At 43.1% G+C, this 24,116-nt stretch overlaps 1 protein-coding gene across 4 annotated transcripts in view; it reads right to left on the bottom strand.

Annotated features, from left to right (window-relative positions):
* The window catches only part of TDRD12 (tudor domain containing 12), a 77,067-nt gene that overhangs the window by 9,332 nt on the left and 43,619 nt on the right, over positions 1 to 24,116 (bottom strand). For 2 of the 4 annotated variants that reach the window (XM_044932180.2, XM_044932181.2), the window contains exons 12-26: positions 24,035 to 24,095; positions 23,583 to 23,690; positions 21,260 to 21,445; positions 19,254 to 19,410; positions 18,456 to 18,583; positions 15,359 to 15,553; positions 14,992 to 15,120; positions 14,043 to 14,160; positions 13,318 to 13,457; positions 12,970 to 13,187; positions 10,360 to 10,459; positions 6,733 to 6,920; positions 5,224 to 5,458; positions 3,691 to 3,783; positions 1,280 to 1,452 (exon numbers count right to left, since the gene is read on the bottom strand). In XM_044932180.2, coding sequence (XP_044788115.1) covers positions 1,280 to 1,452; positions 3,691 to 3,783; positions 5,224 to 5,458; positions 6,733 to 6,920; positions 10,360 to 10,459; positions 12,970 to 13,187; positions 13,318 to 13,457; positions 14,043 to 14,160; positions 14,992 to 15,120; positions 15,359 to 15,553; positions 18,456 to 18,583; positions 19,254 to 19,410; positions 21,260 to 21,445; positions 23,583 to 23,690; positions 24,035 to 24,095 — 2,229 coding nt within the window. The remainder of the gene's footprint in view (positions 1 to 1,279; positions 1,453 to 3,690; positions 3,784 to 5,223; positions 5,459 to 6,732; positions 6,921 to 10,359; positions 10,460 to 12,969; positions 13,188 to 13,317; positions 13,458 to 14,042; positions 14,161 to 14,991; positions 15,121 to 15,358; positions 15,554 to 18,455; positions 18,584 to 19,253; positions 19,411 to 21,259; positions 21,446 to 23,582; positions 23,691 to 24,034; positions 24,096 to 24,116) is intronic. The other 2 variants (XM_044932178.2, XM_044932179.2) reach the window with 2 other exon arrangements.

The following is a 24,116-nucleotide window of genomic DNA, read 5'->3' as shown; positions in this document are numbered from 1 at the left end:
AGCAACAACACTCCAATAAATTTTTTTAAAAATAGTTACAGTGATAGATTTTATGTGTATTTTACCACACTTTGAAAAAAACAAAAGTGAGAAATTCTGTTATGTAAATTTTAACACAATTAAAATGCAGTTTAAGAAATTACCGATAATTTTGCTAGCTGTGCTAACAGCACTTTGGTCAAGTTTTTTAAAGCCTTTTGTTGTCCCACATCCTCATCAGCACTTGGCATTTCCTTTCTCTCATTTCCCATGGCTATGAAGCGGTACCGCTCCACTGTGGTTTTAACTTGCATTTCCCTGATCAGTCATGAGCCTGAGGACCCTTTCACATATTAATTACTGGACAGCTAATCAATGAATTGGACAGTGTGCAGTGTCTGTTCACATCTTTTGTCCTGTTTTCTACTAGGTGTCCGCTGTTTCTGACTGAAAGGAGCGCTTGATGCAAGTCCTTCTGGTGGACACACATGCTGAGTCCAACCCTCCCGCGGGGCTGCCAGTATACTCTCTCAGAGACTTCAGAAGTCTCTCTCATTATCTTGCTGTGGACATGAAAACTGGTACAACCCATCTGGAAAACTGTTGAGCAGTTTCCATTCCATTCTGTCAAAAATACATTCGTTAGTGCACCAAAGCACATGACGAAGAAATGTTTAAAGTGCCACCTGAAGTGGCCCAGACCTGGAAATTCCTCCCACCAAAAGAATGGGGAAATAAATCACACCGTGTTCATACAACGGAATATGACACAGCAATGAGCATCCATGGTCTACAGCTGCACGCACAATATGCATGAATTCCACAAGCAACAGTTAAACATGCCAGGAGACACAAGAGACACATGGCATGGCTCAAAGAACGAGCCCGGGAAGAGTCATCCGCGTTGTTTTGTGTCTGGAAGGCGGCTGCCCTTGGGGAGAACCAGGAGGCAGCTCTGAGTGGTACCCTGTTTCTGATCTGGGCCAGTTTCCACACTCAGAAAACCCATTAAGCCATACTTGGTCTGTGTTTGCCTTTCTGGATGTGTGGTGTCAATAAAAAGCTAACAAAAGTTCACTCTATAAGTGGTATGGTGAAATAATATATTTGGAATTTGTTTTATAATAGTCAGGCAAAAACAAAAGTGTGGCCTGGAGTGTGAATAAAATAAGACTCCCCAAATGTGATGGGAACACAGAGACTCATTAGACTACTCTACTTTCAGCAAAAATGTTCATACCACTTGTGAGTTCTATTTCCACAAAACAGCTCTTCCAAAGGGGGACAAAAATCCACTTACAGGGTCTGGTTCAGGCTTTCTTCAAAAGATGGCATTTTAGCTCCTTTGTATAATTTTTTCAGTTGCTCTACATGTTCTGAGTTATCAATGCCCATTCCCATTGACAAAATTTCAGCTCGAACATTATAATCAATGACAGAAGTTTTCAAGTTTGAAAGTTTTGTAATGTGCACCTTGAATCAAAGAAAAAATACAAAGTTTACAAGAGCCACACTTAGAACTTTAGATGAATCACAAGCATTCTCTCATGGCCTCCCTAGCTCACTGTGCAGTGTTCGATGCACCAGGGCATATGCCACCACGCGCAAGGCTCTCCTCATCAGAGCCTTCCAGAACCCAGCCTCGTACTGGGGAAATACGAGCAGGTGTGGAGTAGGGACCAAGATCAAGTCCTGGGGTAAAACCCTGGACAAGACCCATCCGTGATGCTGTAACCACATACCCAACTCTTAGATCTTTCTGGTTTTCCTCTCATACTCTCACCTCTCCTAACAAGAAGGCTCAGGCTCTGTAGAGGCCCAGAAAGGGCCTATGCCAAGGCTCTAGATCCTGTATCTTGGACAGTTTCCTCCATTTGTTTTTTTTCTGCAACCAAAATATTCTCATCCATTTCAGTTTACACAAAATTAAGTAAAACATGGAAATCTGCAATTGTCTGCTTCCTGTTGGTGGGAGGTGTGGCCCCAGGGCACTCCTGGGTTGGGGGAGCAGACCAGGCTAGCAAGGCAGACGCACCTCCCCAGGAACCAGGAATTGGGAACGTTCTCCCATCCAGGAACAGGGAAGAACCTTTCTCCTCTCAGGCTGGGGACCATGCTGCTGTAGGGGGAGAAGGCAGTGGGGTATGTCTGTTTCCCCTTCAAGGTACCATTGACATGGTTACACTTTGGAGCTGAGGAAGCGTATTTGCCACGTGGGTTTTCTTTTTTTTTTTTTTTTGCTTCATTCTCTTGGCTGTAGTTCTAAAAAAAATCCTCGCTTATTCATAAAATTTCCATTTTATTTCTATAATAAAGACCCACCACAGTATTATTATGACATCAACTAAGAACCACTCCACCCCCGCCGCCCAATCGCTTCATTTACCTACACTGGTGGTCTCTACCTTCCCTTCTAAAAATCATTTTTCTCCTCTTACTTGTAAATCTTATACCCAAACTCATCTTTTTCAGTGTTAAGGCTTTTTCACTCTTAGGGGGAAAAAAACTTTTAACAAAACAGCTTTTATGAACTGAATTCCTTTAAACTTTATAAATAATCATAATAATTAAGATTTAAGTCTGCTGCTACTGTTGCTGCTGCTAAGTCGCTTCAGTCGTATCCGACTCTGTGAGACCCCATAGACGGCAGCCCACCAGGTTCCCCCGTCCCTGGGATTCTCCAGGCAAGAACACTGGAGTGGGTTGCCATTTCCTTCTCCAATGCATGAAAGTGAAAAGTGAAAGTGAAGTTGCTCAGTTGTGTCCAACTCCTAGTGACCCCATGGACTGCAGCCCACCAGGCCCCTCCGTCCATGGGATTTTCCAGGCAAGAGTACTGGGGTGGGTTGCCATTGCCTTCTCCGGATTTAAGTCTAATAGAGCAAAACTCTGAAGTGAAAAGTAGAGTCCCTGGGGTGCAAGCAAAGTGGAGACGCTGCTGGCCTGAGAGCGGATCTCAGAGGGGACACCCGAGGCCCTGGCCTCGCCTTCTGTCCCGCTGCCCACCCCCACAGCAGCTCCACAGGGCAGCTGTCTGCTCATGCGTGGAACCCCAGTCCCCCATACAGGTCCGGGCACACAGGAGGTGTTCAATAAGTATTCGGTGAATGGATGAGGTAGAAACCATGAACATAATAAAACCCATCTTGGAAAGCCTGAGGACGGAATCCTCCACACTGGTGACCATGTTTAAGATCATTCACAACTAGACCAACACACGGCTGTGCTCCTGCAGGGCAGGGACTGCCGCAGGGTTTCCCACTGCTGTGGGCAGAGGGCTGTGAAAGGAGACTAATGGTGCACAACTGACTCCTGGGAAAGAACTGTAAATGGCAGAGACTGTCGCGTGTACTAACAACAGTTTCATGAATTTTCTCTTGGTTGTACGTGTGAGCACATGTGATTTATACACACATGCCTGTGAGTGCTGGGTTACAACATAAAAGATTCCCTTCAACCATAAAACCCATGACCACACATTCATGACCCAAATAACAAACTCTCCTTCACACAGAGCCCTTATCAAATAAGCCTCCATTTATGTGAGGCAAAGAGTTATTTAAGCAACAAGTTAGAATAATTTGGATAATTGCAGGGGCCTGGAAGATCTCATGGCAGGCTACAGTCCATGGGGCTGCAAAGAGTCGGACATGACTTAGGGACTGAGCACATTCAAACACATGTTTCTTTTCAAGAAAACTGCATTCTTACCATTGGATCAATCCAAACTGTATTTCCTAAAGCCAGTATCACTTTTGCATCATGCAGTTTTCCAATAATTTTATGATGAATGTACCTAGTAACCTGAAAAAAAAATACACATAAGTAAATTTATCTGAAGCTTTAAGGAAATACTTAATTCTGTATGTGCTCAATAGTTTCAGAAAAAGCTTTTCTGCGCCTTTCATTTGAGCCTCACGACCACCCCACAAAGCAGGTTATGGAGGCCATAATGCCCTGACACCAACAAGGGTAACCACCAGCGGAGAAGGCCGAGGACAGGTGCCAAGTCCCAAGCACACAATATTCCTGCTGCTCCCTAGGAGGAGGCCACGCGCGGGGGCTGCTCACACCAGTGACGCTGGGGCTGAGGGGCCCTGGTCTCCACTACCAGTGTGACTCGCTCTCTCACTCTCATCTAACTTCTAAAGAAATAAACATGTATCATTTAAAGACAGGCTGACAGCTGACAGGAATGACAGCTGTGCATCCACATTAGGACGCGCGGTGTGGGGCGTCCACAGGCCGGCCCTGCACTCAGGATGCACGCTTGCACCTGTCCTCAGTGCCCTGTCTACAACCCAGACTTTTCACTTTGCCATCTGCAATGGCTTCTTTCATATCCTAGTAATCAGACTGTATGAAACGCAACCTTCCTCTGAAGAATTAAAAGCCTTGCTATGAACAGGAATCACTGCTCTGGTGATGAGCAAGACTGTCTGCCTGGTCTCTCCGCCTACCTGGGACAGCCGTGTGCGCCGCGTCTTGGCACAGGTGGACTTCTTCGCCTTCAATGCCTTATCTGGTCTACTTGGTGACATCCTAGTTACCTGTTCTGAAGGACCCAGAGGAAACGTCCCTTCCTTTGGAAGCTTTTCTGGACTTTCTCTCTTTCCTTGCCCATCTTCCCAACTCCAGTGGAATTACCTGGTCCCTCCAGAGAGGTAACAGGGGTATCCACTCTTGTAGCTACTTGTACTGTTTATTCTCTTTAAGTGACAGTCAGTTTATTTTTAGCACAATGCATATTTTATACCAATTCTAAGTCTGGAAGCACTATCGATAATGATGGCCAATCATGTCTGGCACCCGTCTGAGGGTTCAGAGCTACGTTCAAAGCACAGCGCTGGGAAGTGCATTCCTGCCTACAAACATGAGGCATTTCACCCAAACCCAGTACTCCAAATTCAAATACACCTCAGTTCAGTTCAGTTCAGTGTAGTCGCTCAGTCGTGTCCGACTCTTTGTGACCCCATGAATTGCAGCATGCCAGGCCTCCCTGTCCATCACCAACACCCGGAGTTCACTCAAACTCATGTCCATCGAGTCAGTGATGCCATCCAGCCATCTCATCCTCTGTCGTCCCCTTCTCCTCCTGCCCCCGATCCCTCCTAGCATCAGGGTCTTTTCCAATGAGTCAACTCTTTGCATGAGGTGGCCAAAGTATTGGTCCTCAACTCCATGTTTATTCTGGGTTAAATATATTCTAGAAGTCAACAAATACAAAAAGCCCAAATAGCCCACCTTTGGATTCCATTCAATTTCATTGTCAGCGGGTTTCACTCTACAAACGATAAACTCCACAGCTTGGGGGGGCAGTGTGTGGAAACTCTCTGGGAGGTGCAGCAACTGGTCTCTTGTGACGAGTTCAGTCCTGCCTTCATCTATGAATTTCACAAGGACATTATCCAGGGCCCACGTGTCCTCCTTCTGGTGCATCTCCAACACCTGAACCCTGCAGAACGACAGTGGCCTCAGACTGACACAGAGACCCAAAGGGAAATTAATGTCGCCTCAACTTACTTGCTAAAAGCAAATCACACAGAAGTTTCCCCCAAACTGCAGGGCTTAACTCCATGCTAGAAATAAAATAGCCAGAGTCAGCAAGAGCACTTAGCCCTGATTTATTTATTTAATTCAAGTATAAGGGCTTCCCTAGTAGCTCAGATGGTAAAGAATCTGCCTGCAATGCAGGTGATCTGGGTTTGATATCTGGTTCAGGAAGAACCCCTGTTGTAGGAAATGGCTACCCACTCCAGGATTCTTGCCTGGAGAATTCCATGGACAGAGGAGCCTGGCAGACTATAGTCCATGGGGTCACAAAGAGTCAGACATGACTGAGCAACTGACACTTTCACTTCATACATAAAAGATAGTGTAGCATTCTGAAAGGAGGAAATTCCTTTATCTGACAAGTTAAATGTTCCAAGGTTCTCGATCTGGGCTATCATCAAGAGAGGACAGGTGTGGCATTCAGCGGACATGGGAGCACACACCACGTGAGGCAGGATGGAACCCTGACTGCCACTTCCTGAGCAGACCTTAGACAACTCACATAACCTTGCCAGGGCTCAGTATACACACACAGTGAAAGTCGTTCAGTCGTGTCCAGCTCTTTGTGACCTCATGGACTATATAGTCCAAGAAATTCTCCAGGCCAGAATACTGGAGCGGGTAAGCCTTTCCCTTCTCCAGGGGATCTTCCCATCCCAGGGATCGAACCCAGGTCTTCTGCATTGCAGGCAGATTCTCTACCAGCTGAGACACTAGGGAAGCCCAAGAATACTGGAGTGGATAGCCTATCCCTTCTCCAGCAGATCTTCCAGACCCAGGAATTGAACCAGGGTGTCCTGCATTGCAGGTGGATTCTTTCCCAGCTGAGCTACCAGGGAAGCCCAGGACTCAGTCAGCTTATCTGTAAAATGAGAACTGTGCTCATTTTATGGGAATTTGTAAGAATTCCATGAGTTAAAGATGCACGTATGTGCGGGACAGTGACAGCTCGATGACAGTCACATATAAATGCCACCCTGTCATCCATGCTCTGTGCTCAGCAGTCCCGTGGCCAATGGGCTCGGGAGTAGAGCTGAGCTGGGCATGTGGGCACACGACCCTGCCACCACCCTCCTGGGAGGCAGCCAGGTTCAGTATATGCACGCCGGTCAGATGGACAGAGATGAAAATAGGGATTCAATACCATTTAACGTTACCTTATGCTTCACAACTTGTAGAGATGAAAGAGAGACATTTTACCTGTGAAAAACTGATTTTTCTGCTAACCCATATAATCCAAATTTCTCTATCTTTTCCACAGTTGCTTTATTACTGGAGTCTTCAAAATACTGTTTCATCTCAGCATTAAGAGTTGCACAAAGATCCTCATGTTTATCAACTATACGACCAAAGTAATTTGTTGCATTCAAAACATAAAAGGGTATTATCTGAAATATAAACAGTAAAGTGAAAGTGAAATCTGCTCAGTCGTGTCCGACTCTTTGCAACCCCATGGTCTATATATATATATAGTCCATGGAGTTCTCCAGGCCATGAAACTGGAGTAGGTAGCCTTTTTCTTCTCCAGGGGATCTTCCCAACCCAGGGATCGGACCCAGGTCTCCTGCATTGCAGGTGGATTCTTTACCAGCTGAGTCACAAGGGAAGCCCATAAACAGTAAACATATCCAGAAAACAAACTCATTAGATGTTGGTAGGAATGCAATAAGGTATAGTCACTTTAGAAAGTTCTGCAGTTTCTTACAAAGCAAAATGGTCTTACTATATACAATCACAGGTAACAGTCACACTCCTTTGTATTTATCCAAGTAACTTCTGCCTACATAAAAATCTGCACTTGAGTATTAATCATAGCTTCATTCATAACTGCCAAAAACTGGAAGCAGCCAAGATGTCCTTCAGTAGGTGAATGGATAAACTGTAGCACACTCAGCAATAAAAATGACCTGCTGCTGCTGCTGCTAAGTCGCTTCAGTCGTGTCCGACTCTGTGCGACCCTATAGACGGCAGCCCACCAGGCTCCCCCGTCCCTGGGATTCTCCAGGCAAGAGCACTGGAGTGGGTTGCCATTTCCTTCTCCAATGCATGAAAGTGAAAAGTGAAAGGGAAGTCGCTCAGTCGTGTCCGACTCTTCACGACCCCATGGCTGCAGCCTACCAGGCTCCTCCATCCATGGGATTTTCCAGGCGAGAGTACTGGAGTGGGGTGCCATCGCCCTAGTGAGTCATAAAAAGGCAAGGAGGAATCTTAAATGCAAACTGCTGAATGAAAAGTGAGTTCAAAAAGCCTACACACCCTATGACAGCAACTATATGACATTTTGAAAAGGGGAAACTGTACAGACAGTAAAAAGATAGGTGACTGCTAGGAACTCTGGGGAAGGGCAGGTAGAGCACTCAGGCGATTTTTAGGGCAGTGAAAGTCCTCTGTGTGATACCGTAACGGTTACATGTGTCACCGTACATTTGCAAAGTCTACAGAAGGAACACTGCAAGGAGCGAACCTTAAAGTATAGGTTTCAATTAATAATAATCTATCAGTATTGGCTCATCAATGTCACACACGTACTACAATAATGAAAAGTATTAACAATAGGGGAAACTGGTGGCATCAGGGTAGGCGGGAGTGAGAGGGGAATTCTGTATTTTCTGCTCAGCTTTTCTGTAAAACTAAAACTGCTTGAAAAAATAAAATATATTAATTAAAATAACAACAACAAAAGAGCAGATGTGTAAAAACCACCCACACCACAAGAGCTGCAAGGTACCCCTGTCCGTGCAGGAAGCAGCACTGGGAGGCACAAGTGTGCCCGGAGGACTGAGAACAGGAAGACCCCACAGGGCAGCAGGTAGTCACTAAGGGTACACTGGGCCTGGGTGACCAGGGCAGCTGACGCTGGAGCATTTCCACGCGCTCTGACAGTGCGGGAAGGCTGGCCCCACGAGACTTCCACTGTCCACCCAGGGACAAGAGAGACGAAGGAGGAGAAAGGCCAGACACACCTCGGGGGAGGGACACAGAGCCCGGGCATTTCAAACATGTCATAAACTGTGTTCCCATTTTTTTTTTTAACAAGACATGGAAACAACAGAAATGAAAACTCTGTGAAATTATAGAAACCTGACCCACATCGCTTCCTTAAATTTAGGGGAAAGGAATTCTATCTAAAAATGAACAACAGCAAAGTATCAAGGTCAAATTCCATACTAAGTTATAAAATAAAAAAGACAATAAGCAGCAGAATAAGTTGCTAGACACAATGAAAGCCACTAGGAACGTGTATCCACAGAACAGATGAAACTGTAACCTCCGCTTTCAAAACAAGCTGCCTTTCAGCTTGTTGATTAAGAAATTAATTAATTAAGAAAAGTGATATATGATATAAAATGACAACATAAATCACAATTTTAAACTCTAGAAATGAAGTGACAGAACTTGGGAAATAATTAGAAATTAAAGAAAAAAACCATTTCAGCAATAAAAACTGTATTGGGGTTGAATGGAGATTTACCCCACCTGCCCAATCTGCTCCAAAGAAAACTGTCTCTGTGCTAGCTCCCAGGATTTGTGACTGTGACCTCATTGAGGAAAAAGGTCTTTGCAGACGTAATTAAGCATCTCTACATGAGGAGATTACTGTGGATTATCTCGCTGGGCCCTTCATCTACCGACAAGTGTGCTTTGCAAGAGGCAGAGAGAGAGGTGAAAGCGATGAGGTGGTAAAGGCACAGGCTGGAGGGACGCAGTACGAGCTGAGACAAGCCAAGGAACACGTGGAGTCAACAGAAGCTGTGAGGGGCAGGGAGAGGACGGGCCTCCCGAGTCTTCAGATTGAGCACAGCCCCTCGTTGGCACCTTGATTTTAGACTCTGGCTTCCAGGACGGAGAGAATAAACTTGTGTAAACAGCCCCAGGAAACAAAAACCGCACAGCCACACAAGAGGGGAACACAAGTATGAACGAACCCAACAGATGCACCTTAGGGGAAAGGGAAGGTGAGAACAGAACACTCAAACTCAGAAAGCAGCAAAGCAATAAAACAGCCACAGCAAAGTGACAGCTCAACTCAGTAATTCTACTTGCACCTCAGAATCTCCCCAAAGGAACAGTCACAGGTGTTCTGAAAAGGGCTGTGTAATCAGCACATTATTTTTAATGGTCCCCAGAGGTAAATGACTTTCTTTCTTAAAATATAACCGAGGACTTCCCTGGTCCTCCAGTGGTAAGGATCTGCCTGCCAATGCAGGAAACACAAGTTTGATACCTGGTCTGGGAATGTCCCACATGCCGTGGTGCAACTAAGCCTGTTCCCTACAACTACTGAGCCCGTGCTCCGCAACAAGAGAAGCCACCACAATGAGAAGTCCCTGCATTGCAGTGAAGAGTAGACCCCGCTCGCTGCAACCAGAGAAAGCCCATGTGCAGCAATGAAGACCCAGTGCCGTCAGTAAATAAAGAAATAAAAGTTATATTAAAAAATTTAAATATAAAATATGTATATATAAATATATATTTAAATGCGTAAATATAAAATAGTTATTTATATTTATATAAAAAAATATTTAAAACAAAATTTATATATATTTCATATATATATAATTTAAAGTATATATACATATATAAAACTAAAAAGTCCTTAAATTGTTTAAGTGGTTTATCTATCTTCCCAATTTAATCTTCGTTTTCTGAACAAACTGGTACCTTGAAATAAGGCACCATATAAGAACACATACCTAATGTCAGATTAATGGAGGTATGTTAATACTGTCATAATTACATTCTATTAAATTCTACCACTCAAAAATGAAACTTGTTCATTAAAGCTAACCATTAATCATTGGACAAAGGATCTTTAACAGAACTTACTTTTATGTATCCAAGCACCGGTAGAGTTTGGCTGGATAACTTCCTTGGTATGTCTACTTCTGGATTAACACGGTGCCGGTCAGGACAGATCCTTCTGTCTCTGAAAAAAAGGAACAGGATTTTAAGCCCAGAAAAAAAATAATAATTTTCAACATGAATTTTAAAGTATCCTTCAAGAAAATTAATCTATAATTGAAATCAGAGATGCGGTAAAGTAACCATATTAAATCCTTTAGATGACACTGCTGCTGTGCTAAGTCGCTTCAGTCGTGTCCGACTCTGTGCGACCCCAGAGAGGGCAGCCCACCAGGCTCCGCCGTCCCTGGGATTCTCCAGGCAAGAACACTGGAGTGGGGTGCCATTTCCTTCTCCAATGCATGAAAGTGAAAAGTGAAAGTGAAGTCGCTCAGTCGTGTCCGACTCTTAGCGACCCCATGGACTGCAGCCCACCAGGCTCCTCCGTCCATGGGATTCTCCAGGCAAGAGTACTGGAGTGGGGTGCCATTGCCTTCTCCGAAATGTAACATGTAAATAAACAAAATATACTTCCAAAGTAAAGATTCTGAATCAGAAACACATCACTATAACCTACAACAGAGGCCAATGAACCTCTAAACCAGGAGCCACTTAACCCAAACTGAGAAATAGTTAAAGCTTCAGTTTTAAAAGTCAGTATTTTATTTAAAAGCATTATGGAAATTGTTGCTAATAACGTGTATAATGTACGACAATCAAAAAAAGAAGTTAATTTCAACAGTTATCTTTAAATTCCATCCAGTGGATATCTATCAGACATCTACTACATAGTCCCAGAGATCCACTGATCAGCTACTGGCATCGTGTCTGGATCCCTAAGAGACCTCCTGAGTGTTAAGATATACCTAGGCTCTCCAAACTGATCCACAGAATCAATGCATTTGTCAAAACTCCAGCAATGTTTTTGAAGAAACTGACAAGCCTATACTAAAATGAATATGGAGATGCATTAGAATTAAAATGCCGAAATAACCATTAAGAGCAAAGTCGGAGGACTTACATACCATTTTCCAAGACCCACTATAGTACAAGCTACCTTAAGAAAGTGCAGTACTGGTTTAAGAACAGACAAGTAGACCAATGCAACAGAGAGCATCCACAAACAGATCACATACACTATTGTCTGTTTATGTCAAAGGTACCAACTCAGTGAGAACATAATGATATTTTAAATAAAGAAAGCTGGAGCAAGGGATTATCCATACAGAAAAAATTAAACCTTGTCCATGTCAAACACTATACACAAAAATTAGAGGAGAATGTCATAACCTAGAGATAGGCATATATTTCTTATCTAAGAACACACAAAAAATAGTAACTGTAAAGTGCTTCATAAAAATTAAAAATATCTGTTCACCGAGACTCGAAAGAGTGAGGACTTCCCTGGTGGTTCAGTGGTTAAGAATCCACCTGACAATGCAGAGTACACAGGTTCAGTCCCTGGTCTGGGAAGATTCCACATGCCATGGGGCAACTAAGGCCATGCGTCACAGGACTGAGCCTGCCCTCTAGAGCCCGCAGCCACAACTACCGAGCCCAAGTGCCACAACTACTGAAGCCCGAGCGCCTTAGAACCTGTACTCTGCAACAAGAGAAGCCACCACAGTGAGAAGCCTGCGCACCACTAGAGAATAGCCCCCTGCTCACTGCAACTAGAGAAAGCCCGAGCGCAGCAACGAAGACCCAGTGCAGCCAAAACGTATTAATTAATTAAGAGAGAGTGAAAAGGCAAGCCACAGACTGGGAGAAGATTCTCAATGCATATCTGCATATCTCTGACAAAGCAATTATATCTAGAATAAACAAACTACTCCTATAAATCCATAAATACCTCTTTCCCATTTTAAAAATGGGAGAAAGACCTGAACAGGCACTTCGCAAAAAAGGACGGTCACATGTCCCACAATCATGTGGAAAGACATTCAACATCATGAATTCTTAGAGCAATACATATGAAAATCACAGTGATCTACTCCATGCCCCCATGAATACTAAGAGTTGGTGAAGATACAGAGCAATTCAAACTCTCTCATAACAACTGATGGGATCATAAAGTGACGAACCACTTTGGCAAAGTTAAACACGTCTGCCTCATGACCCAGCGATCCCATTCTGAAGTAGACACCCAAGAGAAATGGGGGCACATTTCCACAAAAAGACATGTACAAGAGTGTTCGCAGCAGCTTTATATATAAAACAACTCGCAGGCCCATCCAAAGGAGAATGAATATAGATATAATCACACAATGGAATTCTGAGCCACAAAATAAATAAATAAAATACCAATACATGGATGAATGCAACAGACAGTTGGCTGAACATACCACAATTCCATTTATATAAAATTCAAAACCTAGCAAAATTAGTCAGTGTTGGTAGATAAAATGAGGGTGGTTACTTCTGGAGGAGGAACAAATTGGGAAGGAGATGGAGAGGACCTCTAAGAGGGCCCCTCAGAGCTGGGTGTGGTTCACATGGGTTGCATTACCTATATAACCACCCTCAAGCTATAAATGTACCATCTATGCAGTTTACTGCATATTGTATTTCAAAAAAAAAAGATGACTGGCTTACTTGCAAAAACCAAAAGCCTTAAGATATGGACAAAGAGGCCTTCTGGCTTTTCTATCTTCTTTGGCTTCCAGAACCCCCGCCGTAAACTCGTACAGCTCTGACGGGATCTTGGCATCTGCTCGCTCCAAGTAGCGCAGGATACCAACTGCGTGGCAGGCATTTCTCTCCGACAGCAGCAAGACAGATTTGGTCTTTTTATCTCCCTGTTCTGCAGAACCCTTAAAATTGGGGGCAAATAAAGGAAGTGAATCATCCATACTGGTCTAAATGATAAAACTTTACAGACTCTAAGTTTGTCATTACGTGGAAAATGCCAGTGAAATAGTAAATAATGCATATGAGTCAAACCTGTTCAGTTAAACTCTGAAAATGATCGGACATGCAATATAGGCGTCCACCGAAAACTTTTGGAGAGGAAGGAAAACTGAAGTGAATGACACACGTGGCATCGGTGATGGCCAGGAGCGGGATGCAGTCATCTGTGAGGGCTGGAGAGAAAGAGGTGATGATCTCAAAAAAGGCTGGGATTGTACCACACCCACTTCATGGAGAAAATTCCAGGAACCACATTTCAAAACATTTATTTCATTTTACTGTTGAGATACAAGGAAACTTCTTTCCCATTTCTTTTCCCCAAATTTCAAAGCTCAGTAATTAAATTTCAGAAAAAATAGTCTCCTTTTTAACTTGAAAAATGCCTCTATTACAAATCTAAGCTGCCCATGTAATGCTTTCACTTATTTAATACAAATTGAGTTTTGTATTTCCAATACCAAATTTAGCGATCATTTATGACAAGTTTCATCACAGGCATACATATATATGACAGTGATCCTTAAACTCGACTCCAGGGAGCACATCTAGACCAAGGGTTGCTGACCACTGCCCTGGAGATACCTGAACTTCACCTCAATATCAATTAACTGAAGTTAATTTTCACTTTGAAATTAACATTACTAATATATTCTCAATAACTCTGAGAATAAGAAATTTGGAGAAGAGGTAAATAAATCAAAGAATAATTCCTATTAGTTCAGCCTTCTCTAAATAGAAGTAGAAATTAAAATACTTACCTAATACAATGTGAGAACCAGAACTTAACTTCTTCTTCCATTGTTGTGAAACACTTTTTAAATTAAAAATCATTTCTTTATGCATTTTCAAGCAAAATATGGAATTGCTTTCTACCACCTGAAGATGAAACCAAAGGGGCCAGTTCACACTCAGGAATATAAACTTAAGAGATAATTTTTCATCAGTAATTATCAATTACATCAATATAAACCATTTAAAATTATCTGTGAGGGGGTTACCTCACTGATCCACTAATTCTAAGAATGAGATGGTTGTAAATTTAAATATACTTTCAAAATTCTATCATTTATATCTAAACACGTGCTCCAGTGAAACAAAATTACTTTGCTAAAACAATTTTTCTTCCTTTTAAAATAATGTGTGCATACGTGTGTGTGTGTGTGTGTGTCTATACTTATGTGTATGTATGCTCACCTCTGTAGAGGTGTGTACATGAACACATGAAATGTATGGCACTATCGTCAGGAGGGGTTTTGCCACTACACACCTAGTTCATTTTTGTTGAAATGTAGATGCTCTACTGCTTCTTTTGTACGTGGCCTTGTTTCTACATTTTAGTATTTATATACAATTAGATTAAATCTTTGGCCAATTTATTTGGCTTCTCTGGATAAAATGATGGTATATCTTAGTGTCATCATCTCTACTTTCTTAACCAGAGGGGACAGAGGGGCTGCCACGTGGGCATGAACCAGCTCCTTTCCATGCTCAGCCAGGCCCCCCTTGGCTCTGACGCTCTCAACGTCAGGCCTCCTGCTGTCCTACTGTCACCAGTTTTGCTTTATGGCAGAGCTGGTTCTGATGTTGAATTTATAAAATTTTATTTTCTTGTCAAATATGTAACTATTCCAATAATTCTCTGATGACTCCAGACTCAGCCACAGTGTGAACAGGCAATAAGAATGTTTCATGTGTGGCAGGGCTCACCTTACACACTATTTCTGTCTCAGCTGCAGAACAGGTGAAGATCAAGGTCTTCTGTGCCTGGCTTGGGATGAAATCAAGAGTCTGGAGTAAAGTAGAAGTTTTTTCACATTCTAAGCAAAGATGTACTACCTGGTAAAGAAACGCAAAAACAGCGGGGCTTTTTAACATGTTCAAGGCGCCCCAGTTTTCCTTTTTATGGGAAAGTCATAATTTTAACAGAGAAGAAGGTATAAAAAGCAATAGAAATTCAAATACATAAGTCCAGATTTGTATATGAAATCAATGCCGTAACCTTTAAATATTAAGCCATGAATAAAGGTTACTGGCCTGTGCTCACCAGCCCCCACCATGCACACCCACAACTCACTACCTGTTGGACGCAGCCATAGAGGGCAGCCTCTTCCATGGCCGTGATCACAATGTAGGGGTCGTTCATGAACTCTTTGATTAAATGCTCTATATGTCTGTTCCAGTGAACTCCAACTGCAACAATCTGATGTGGGGCAGATTCCCTTTCTTCAACTTCCATGTTTTTTTTTAAGTTATCTAATATAGCAAACATCTAAAAAATTAGTATAATTAATTTCATTTTTATTTCAAAAGAGACTAAGAATTAGTTTGACAGAACATAAAAGGTAAAGAGTGTATATTTTCTGTTCTCAGAATGGGGAAAGTCTTTAAACATTAAAGCAAAAGGAAAAAAAAACTAAAAAGGAAAAATGTTAAACATAGACAAAATTAAAATAAACATCATCTAGGTATGCATGGATAACACAGGTAACAAAGGATTAATTTGTTGTTGTTGTCACTAAGTCATGTCCAACTCTTTGCCATCACACAGACTGCAGCATGCCAGGATTCCTCGTCCTTCACTATCTCCCAGAGTCTACTCGAACTCATGTCCATTGAGTAGGTGATACCAACCAACCATCTCATCCTCTGTCGCCCCCTTCTCCTCTTGCCCTCAGTCTTTCCCAGAATCAGGGGTAACAAAGGTAATAAAGGATTAACTGCCTTATATAAAAACTTCTACTGTACAAACTAGGTAGAAAAAAGAATCCCACTGAAAGAAAACAATCAAAGGAAATGAAACAGCAGCTCATAGAAGATTGGGTACAAAGGGCCAGTACAAATCAATGCTCAATTTAGCAAACTGTCAAGGACACAGAGATTAAGTAAATCAGACTCCATGAGTAACAATCAGCCTGGAAGAGGAAGCTGGACGAGGGCCTCCTACTGCTAGGGGTCCAGCGTGTGTGGCCCCTGGTATACTGCCTGATGGAGTGCAAATTCATCTACACTTTCAGAAGGGCCAGTGTACAAGGCAGCGCTCCAGATGTTAACTTTGCAAATAAGAACTGAGACTTCAGAGGAGTTCAGGAACCCTGCCCAGGCCCACACAGTCAGTAAGTAACAAAGCCTGGACTCGACGCTGGGGGCATCACTGCCCCCACAGGAATGCTCCAGGCTGCCACTGCTTCCAACAAATGCCTTCTAAGAATTCACAGCCTCTGGTCCATTAATCCCCTTCCTAGGAATTTATCCTAAGAAAAGTGTGTGCAAAAAAGATGTGTTTCTTCAGCCACACACACACATAATCCTAAATATCCAAATATAGGACAATTATAAAACAAATTATATTGTGCCCATAGGATTCAATATTAAGTGGACAATAACAATCATGCTAGGGAATAATAGTGAGTAGCAGCACTCACAATGCTGTTCACTGGAATGCAAGTTACAAACTAATACACAAAATAAGGTCCTGATAACATTAAAAAGTAATGCTAAAAATTCTCCAAGCCAGGCTTCAGCAATACGTGAACCGTGAACTTCCAGATGCTCAAGCTGGTTTTAGAAAAGGCAGAGGAACCAGAGATCAAATTGCCAACATCCAGTGGATCATGGAAAAAGCAACAGAGTTCCAGAAAAACATCTATTTCTGCTTTATTGACTATGCCAAAGCCTTCGACTGTGTGGATCACAATAAACTGTGGAAAATTCTGAGAGAGATGGGAATACCAAACCACCTGCCCTACCTCTTGAGAAACCTATATGCAGGTCAGGAAGCAATAGTTAGAACTGGACATGGAACAACAGACTGGTTCCAAATAGGAAAAGGAGTATGTCAAGGCTGTATATTGTCACCCTGCTTATTTAACTTCTATGCAGAGTACATCATGAGAAACGCTGGGCTGGAAGAAGCATGAGCTAAAATCAAGATTGCTGGGAGAAATATCAATAACCTCAGATATGCAGATGACACCACCCTTATGGCAGAAAGTGAAGAGGAACTAAAAAGCCTATTGATGAAAGTGAAAGAGGAGTGTGAAAAAGTTGGCTTAAAGCTCAACATTCAGAAAACTAAGATCATGGCATCCAGTCCCATCACTTCATGGCAAATAGATGGGGAAACAGTGGAAACAGTGTCAGACTTTATTTTGGGGGGCTCCAAAATCACTGTAGATGGTGACTGCAGCCATGAAATTAAAAGACGCTTACTCCTTGGAAGGAAAGTTATGACCAACCTAGATAGCATATTGAAAAGCAGAGATATTACTTTGCCAACAAAGGTCCGTCTAGACAAGGCTATGGTTTTTCCAGTGGTCATGTATGGATGTGAGAGTTGGACGGTGAAGAAAGCTGAGTGCCGAAGAATTGATGTTTTTGAACTGTGGTGTTGGAGAAGACTCTTGAGAGTCCCTAGGACTGCAAGGAGATCCAACCAGTCCATTCTAAAGGAGACCAGTCCTGGGTGTTCATTGGAAGGACTGATGCTGAAGCTGAAACTCCAATACTCTGGCCACCTCATGTGAAGAGCTGACTCACTGGAAAAGACCCTGATGCTGGGTGGGACCGGGGGCAGGAGGAGAAGGGGATGACAGAGGATGAGGTGGCTGGATGGGATCACCAACTTGATGCACATGAGCTTGAGTAAACTCCGTGAGTTGGTGATGGACAGGGAGGCCTGGCATGCTGCAATTCATGGGGTCGCAAAGAGTCAGACACGACTGAGCAACTAAACTGAACATTAATTATATGTATCAACAGACACCAGAATTACAAAAAGGAAAGAAATACTCTAAATTAGGAACAATTGATTACCTCTGAGTGTTAAGATTACACATGTGGGGGTTTTTGAAGTGTTCTCTATTTCCCAAATTTTCTAAAACAAAATTATTGATTTTATAACCAGAAAAATATTAAGTATTTTAGAAAAATCTCCCTAGGAAAGAATTTTTGCTCTTCAAAGCACTTTAACATTGGGTAGAAAATTCAGATAAACAGTCTCTCATCTTAATTACAGCAGTTAAAGGAAAAATTTTTTTAGACTAACCAGGTTCTTCCCAACTAAATTTCCTGATTTCTAAAAGAGTTTCAATTTTCTCTCTCTCTCTGTATATATACATATATGTAAATATTTCTAAGTAGTAACGGCATCTGAATGAACGTGGCACACTTACTTGCTCATTAGCCTCAGACAGTAATACTTCCACCTCATCCAAAAGTAGGTGACAGAGTCTAAGAAACAATAAGCTTTGATACTGGAGAAGTCTCAGGAGACTATGTGGTGTTGTGACAACCACATTGCCTACATTTTAAAAGAAAATAGAGTTGACACTTTAGATTTTCCACACGTGATTCTAAGATTTCCTTTGCTAAGATTTCACACACTTTCTAGAAATGCCTTTTAATAAAATAAAAACCTGTTTTTCTTACTCAGGTGGGTACACAAGAGGCCTGCCTGGGCCAGCCCCTGTATTTTCTGATTCAGTAACCTGGGTTTCCACCAGGTTTTGAGCTCCTGAAAGGCAGGGCGGGGTTTTAGTGAACACTAAATAAAGCATCTGCCTCCAATGCAGGAGACCCAGGTTTGATCCCTGGGTCAGGAAGATCCCCTGGAGAAGGCAATGGCACCCCACTCCAGTACTCTTGCCTGGAGAATCCCATGGATGGAGAAGCCTGGTAGGCTATAGTCCACGGGGTCGCAAAGAGTCAGACACGACTGAGCGACTTCACCTTCACCTTCAAATGAACAGTAGGTATTTACTACATAGTTGATAAATGAATGAAAAGACAGACTTATTTCAGTAAAACAAATGTAAGCCACGAGTACACCCTGACTACCTACACAGATACATAATTGATAAGTGAGGCCGGCCAACACACAAGCCCCGTGACTGGGTGGCTCCCAGGTCTGCCTGAGCCGGGCTGCACCGTGTTCTCTAGGGAAAACCAAATAGCCTTGAAAGGCTGCTTACACCCCCTTGGAAGCTTCATATTTTTGGCTTCATCTTTGTGGAGTCCGATTGTTAACAACACAGGATGAAGAGGTCTGCAGGACGCGCTATAGTCTCCCAATAACTCAAAAATAAATTGGGCCTTTTTCCATCCAGGGCACACGATGACTGCCAGAGGCTGCAAAGACAAACAAATTCAATATAATTTTGGACAAAGGTTAAAAAATCACAGAAAGTGTATGTAAAAGCATGCAGGACACCTCCCTGTGTGCAGTAAGCACTACCAAGTCTTTGCCATCATCACTGTCATGTAGGTCAGAAAAGCCAAAACATAATCTCATTAGAATGGAGACAGACACAGTGACTCAGCTTCTGATAAGGTCTAAACTAAAAATCACTTATGCACAAGTAAAAATCATTTCATCTGTAAAGTTCCCTTAGAGGCAGGCGAGGTCCTATCTCATTGCACAGAGGAGCAGCATAGGGCAGAGAGGTGGAAGCAGTTGCGCATGGCTGCGCAGCTAAACACACAGCAGCAACAGGATTTCAAGCCAGGCAGTCTGGCTCCAGACAGCGCAAGGATGCACTAACAGCCTCCTGAAAAGGGCTGTGGAAAAGGTTAACATCTCTTCCTTAGGACAGCAAGATTCCTGCCGCACCACCTGAATCCTGCCCTCCGCTCTCCCTCAGGGATCTCTCTGGAAGGGGGACTGTCTGCCGACACCTTTCTGAACACACAGCCTCAGTTAACTGAAGACAAGAACAAGTCTCCTCTTTCTTTTATGCAGATCCAGGCGAGCACCAGCTTCCAGGGCTCACGCCTAAATGCAGGCTGACCCTGGAGACACGGACGAAACAGGACGGCCACAAGCGGTAGACCTGGACATTCCCTCCTGGCCCAGCCAGGGGCCAATCTCAACACAAAGCTGCCTCTCATCAATGGGGTCAGCTGCTACCTGAGTGATATAAATGCATCCACTTAATATTATTAAGTTAATACATCATAACACAGACAATGCAGATTTCCAAAGAAAACTCATAAAACCACAAGGCATAATTAGATAAACTATTATCTTTCCTAAGATGAAACCTGTACTGCTATTTTTCGCCTTATAATGAGTGATCGAACCACCCGTAGTGTATCTCTGGGGAGAAGAACTGAAACAGATCACACTTATCAGTTCCCTGACAGCCAGACCCCAACAAAGCAGATGGTACTCCCCCACCCACCACTGGACCCTCACATCCACCTCCTCCCCTCTCCGTCTGGCTTCTCAGCTATTTTCCGATTCTTGTGCTTGGGAAAAATAAAGTAGGATTACAAAACAGTGAACAGGGACAAGATGACAGAAAATCTAAATTCATGGGACTTCCTTCGTGGTCCAGTGGTTAAGAATCGGCCTTTCAATGCAGGGGATGTGGGTTTGATCCCTGGCTAGGGAATTAAAATTCCACGTGCTGTGGAGTAACTACGCCCGCACGCTGACCTGCCCGCACACTGAAATACTGAGCCCTGGGGCTCTGAAGCCCGCACACCGCAATTAGAGAGGCCACACGCGGCAACGAGAGTCTGTGCGCCGCAACGAAAGATCCCACGTGCCACAGCTAAGCCCTCATGCAGCCAAACAAATACAAATTTTAAAAAGATAATCTCAATTCAAATCCCACGTCTTGTCACACTTGTCAGCAGGTAAGGCCTTTTCATGAGCTTAATTTTCTCATCTATAAAATAGTGAAAACAACACACAGCCTGAGCATCTCAAGGGGCTGCTGTGACGATTAGATCCCAGCCAGTGAAACAATTCTATAAACTGTACATTCATCACGAAAAGCAGGACTCGGACTCAGACAACTGCCAACAACCAGGGATTCTCGGCAAGAACCAGTGTCTGCGTTGGGAAGAGTTTCTCACAGGACAGTCTCTGTCTCAGTTTTAATGTAACCTAAACTTAACCAAAAGTCAGGCATCAAGTTTAAAATAAACTTTGAATCCATTTTGTTGGAAAACAAAACTGTCTTCAACTTACTCCGTTTCTACTTGGCAACGACTTGTAGCAGCCCCCTGTCTGCAGAATCGTGAGCATTGGTGGAAGGTACAACAAAGGGTCATTTCCACAGTGAGAAATGACCACCACGTCGCAGCCACGTGCTATGGGAGGCCAAGAGTAAGACTCAGTGTGGCTGGGGCCTGGAAACTTATTTCTTTGAAGAGCCTACAAAACATCAATGACAACCAAGACACCAATAAAGTACAGAAAGCTAACAGACCCTTCTCACTGCTTACCTTACCCCAACAAGTACTCACTGCTCAGTCTGGTATTTTCCAACACCTAACTTAGTAAGTCCCCCCAGACATTTTCCAGCAGTGAACTCCTGCTCAAAGAGACTCTCTGCTTTTCTGGGCTTCAGACTGAAAGGATCCAATAGGCAGCGTGTTGAAGGACCAGGTGTTTAATGCTTACCAGAGCAAGGATGTAGTTTCTCTTCTTCCTTCTGATAAACTGCTGGTGCATCAGCCCCACTTGCAAAGTTTTTGTTTTGTAATTCCCCCAAACAAACATGCCTTTTGTTTGCTTAATTTTGTATATAACTCTCACTGAAACCCCCCAAATGTTCCACAGAGCTCTCCAGCTGCACGGATGCGCTCCTCCACAAGGCTGAACTCACCAGCCAGCCCGTCAGTTCTCTGAAGACCTCATCCCCCAGCCCTGAGCCCCAGCTGTACCCGGGACGGGGATCTTCCTGCAATGTCACCTCTTCTTTGTAACTTTTTCAGGTGAATTTCTTGGTTTGGTGGAGATCAAATTTTGGCAGCTTCTCGACAAAAGGTACAGAAGAAGGAAATTTCAGACTCTGCACATGTGAAAATGCCTTCATTTCATCCTCACTCTTCACTAGTGGTTCGGCTAGAGACTTCCATGTTGGAAGTCACTTTTCACCAATATTTTGGAGTCAGTGCTCCTCTGGCGGCCCATGGACAAGTCTGAAGCCATTCTGGTTTCTGACCCTCCAGGGCTGGGTTTCTTCTCCCTGGAAGCTTGCAGCATCTCTGGATCCCTTTCAATTCAGATGCTTCGTAGCAACGTGTCTATGCTCTTGCTCCTCAGTTGTGCTGGGTCTGTGGTCACCAAACTCTCTAAATTTAGAAAGTCATATCCATTAAGTCTAGGGAGTGTCCATGTGCTATGCCCAGGATTTTCTGCCCTCTTTCGTCATTCTTTCTAGAAATCCTATTCAGATACGAGACCTCAAATTGATTCTCAAATTCTCTTTTCCCCCCATTTCCATCTTTCTGTTCTACTTTCTGATGTTAACTTCTATTTTACCTCTCATATCTGTTTTTTCTTTCTATAGTATTTTTAATTCCTAAGACCCCTTTTTATCTGTTTCTCTTTTTTATAGCACCTTATTAAAGTCGAGCAGTATCTTCTCTTATCTCTGAGGATATCTACTTTCTCATGTTTTCTTTCGCTCCCGACATCGTTTGTTTCTTTCAGAGTTTGTTTGGTTTTCCTTTTTCCCCAGGTGAAGGCTTTCTTCAAAATGTCCAAGGATCCCTGGAGACTGCTCCCATCAAGGACACTAAATGCTGGGCTACACCTGTAGGCAGGCTGGAGCTCAGCACCACGTCAGAGTCCCATCACTGAAGGGAGACAGGCAGCAAGCAGGCATTTTTACTGGGAGGACTGAACAACAGCGTTGCCTGAAGGTTATTCTTGAGGGTCATTCAGTGTCTCCAAGCAGAGCCTCCATCTCCTTCCTGAGAAGCTGGGCTGTGGGTGCTCAGGAAACAAGGGGGGCAGTTCAGAGCCCTCCCCACGTTGCCCCTTTCTCAGTGGCCAGTCAGTGGCCAGCCGCCTTCTGCTGTTGTTTTTCCATCTCCCAAAAGCCTGTAAGAAATTTCCTGCCCAATAAAGACTTCACGCTCATTCTATTCATCCTTGTGGGGTTTTCTTTTCTTTTTTTTTAATATCAAGAGGGAAGCAGATAAACATGATCTAAACTGATGCTTGAAATTGACGCTCTAAGTGAAACCACAGTTCTAGAACGCAATTCTGAAGAGAATGCAGAGAATAGTCTAACTGCCCCGACTGCTTGTGCCCCTTCTGAGCTTCCTTTCAGAGGCTCATTTGAGAACTCACTGCACAAAAGCATTTAGGTTTCTCCACAAAAGGAATTATTCACTTATAAGACGTTAACCTGGACTTTAAGAATAAATGAGAAATTAATAACAAAATCTTAAAAGGGAGTTTCAAAAGCAAAGAAGTTATGGAAATGCAACCTCAGAACTGTTGATTAAAAATCTCTTTACATTACAACAGGTCAGCGTTCCTTTATGAATCCCATCACCTTTTTCAGGTCTGTTGAGAGTGGTGCTGTCTCGATGGACAAGCAGGGCTCAATTTTGTTTCGCAAAACTGCCATGGGCTGCCGGGACCCCGACTTCAGCTTCTGCAACTAAGAACACAGGTGCTAGATGGCTCTGCCCAATGGTGTTAGCACACAATACCAAGAACCTTACGGAGATGAAGAGGACGTGAGAGTTTGGTTTCAGTGTAAAACCCTAGTGTAAATCAAAACCCATCAAAATAACCAAATGAAAGGAAGATTATCTATTACCCAAACAGAAAAGGAGCCATGTTCTAAAGCAGTAATTTATTAGATAATTTCTAAAAGGACATCTTCAGGTAAAGTTCTCCATGCAAGGAATTTCTCTTTATATCTAAAATTTAGAGGAAAGGAGGAGTGGGATTTAAAGAGTAAACAGTTTTCTTTCTTTTGGCTGGGGGGGAGTTCAATACCTGCTGTAGATCAGAGATTCCATCAGCTCTCAAAGGATCAGGATTTAAAAACTGCAGTAATCTATAAAATAATCAAAAGGAT

This window comes from Bubalus bubalis, chromosome 18, assembly GCF_019923935.1.
Source record: "Bubalus bubalis isolate 160015118507 breed Murrah chromosome 18, NDDB_SH_1, whole genome shotgun sequence".
NCBI lineage: Eukaryota > Metazoa > Chordata > Mammalia > Artiodactyla > Bovidae > Bubalus > Bubalus bubalis.
This window is presented reverse-complemented; position numbering and strand designations above follow the sequence as displayed.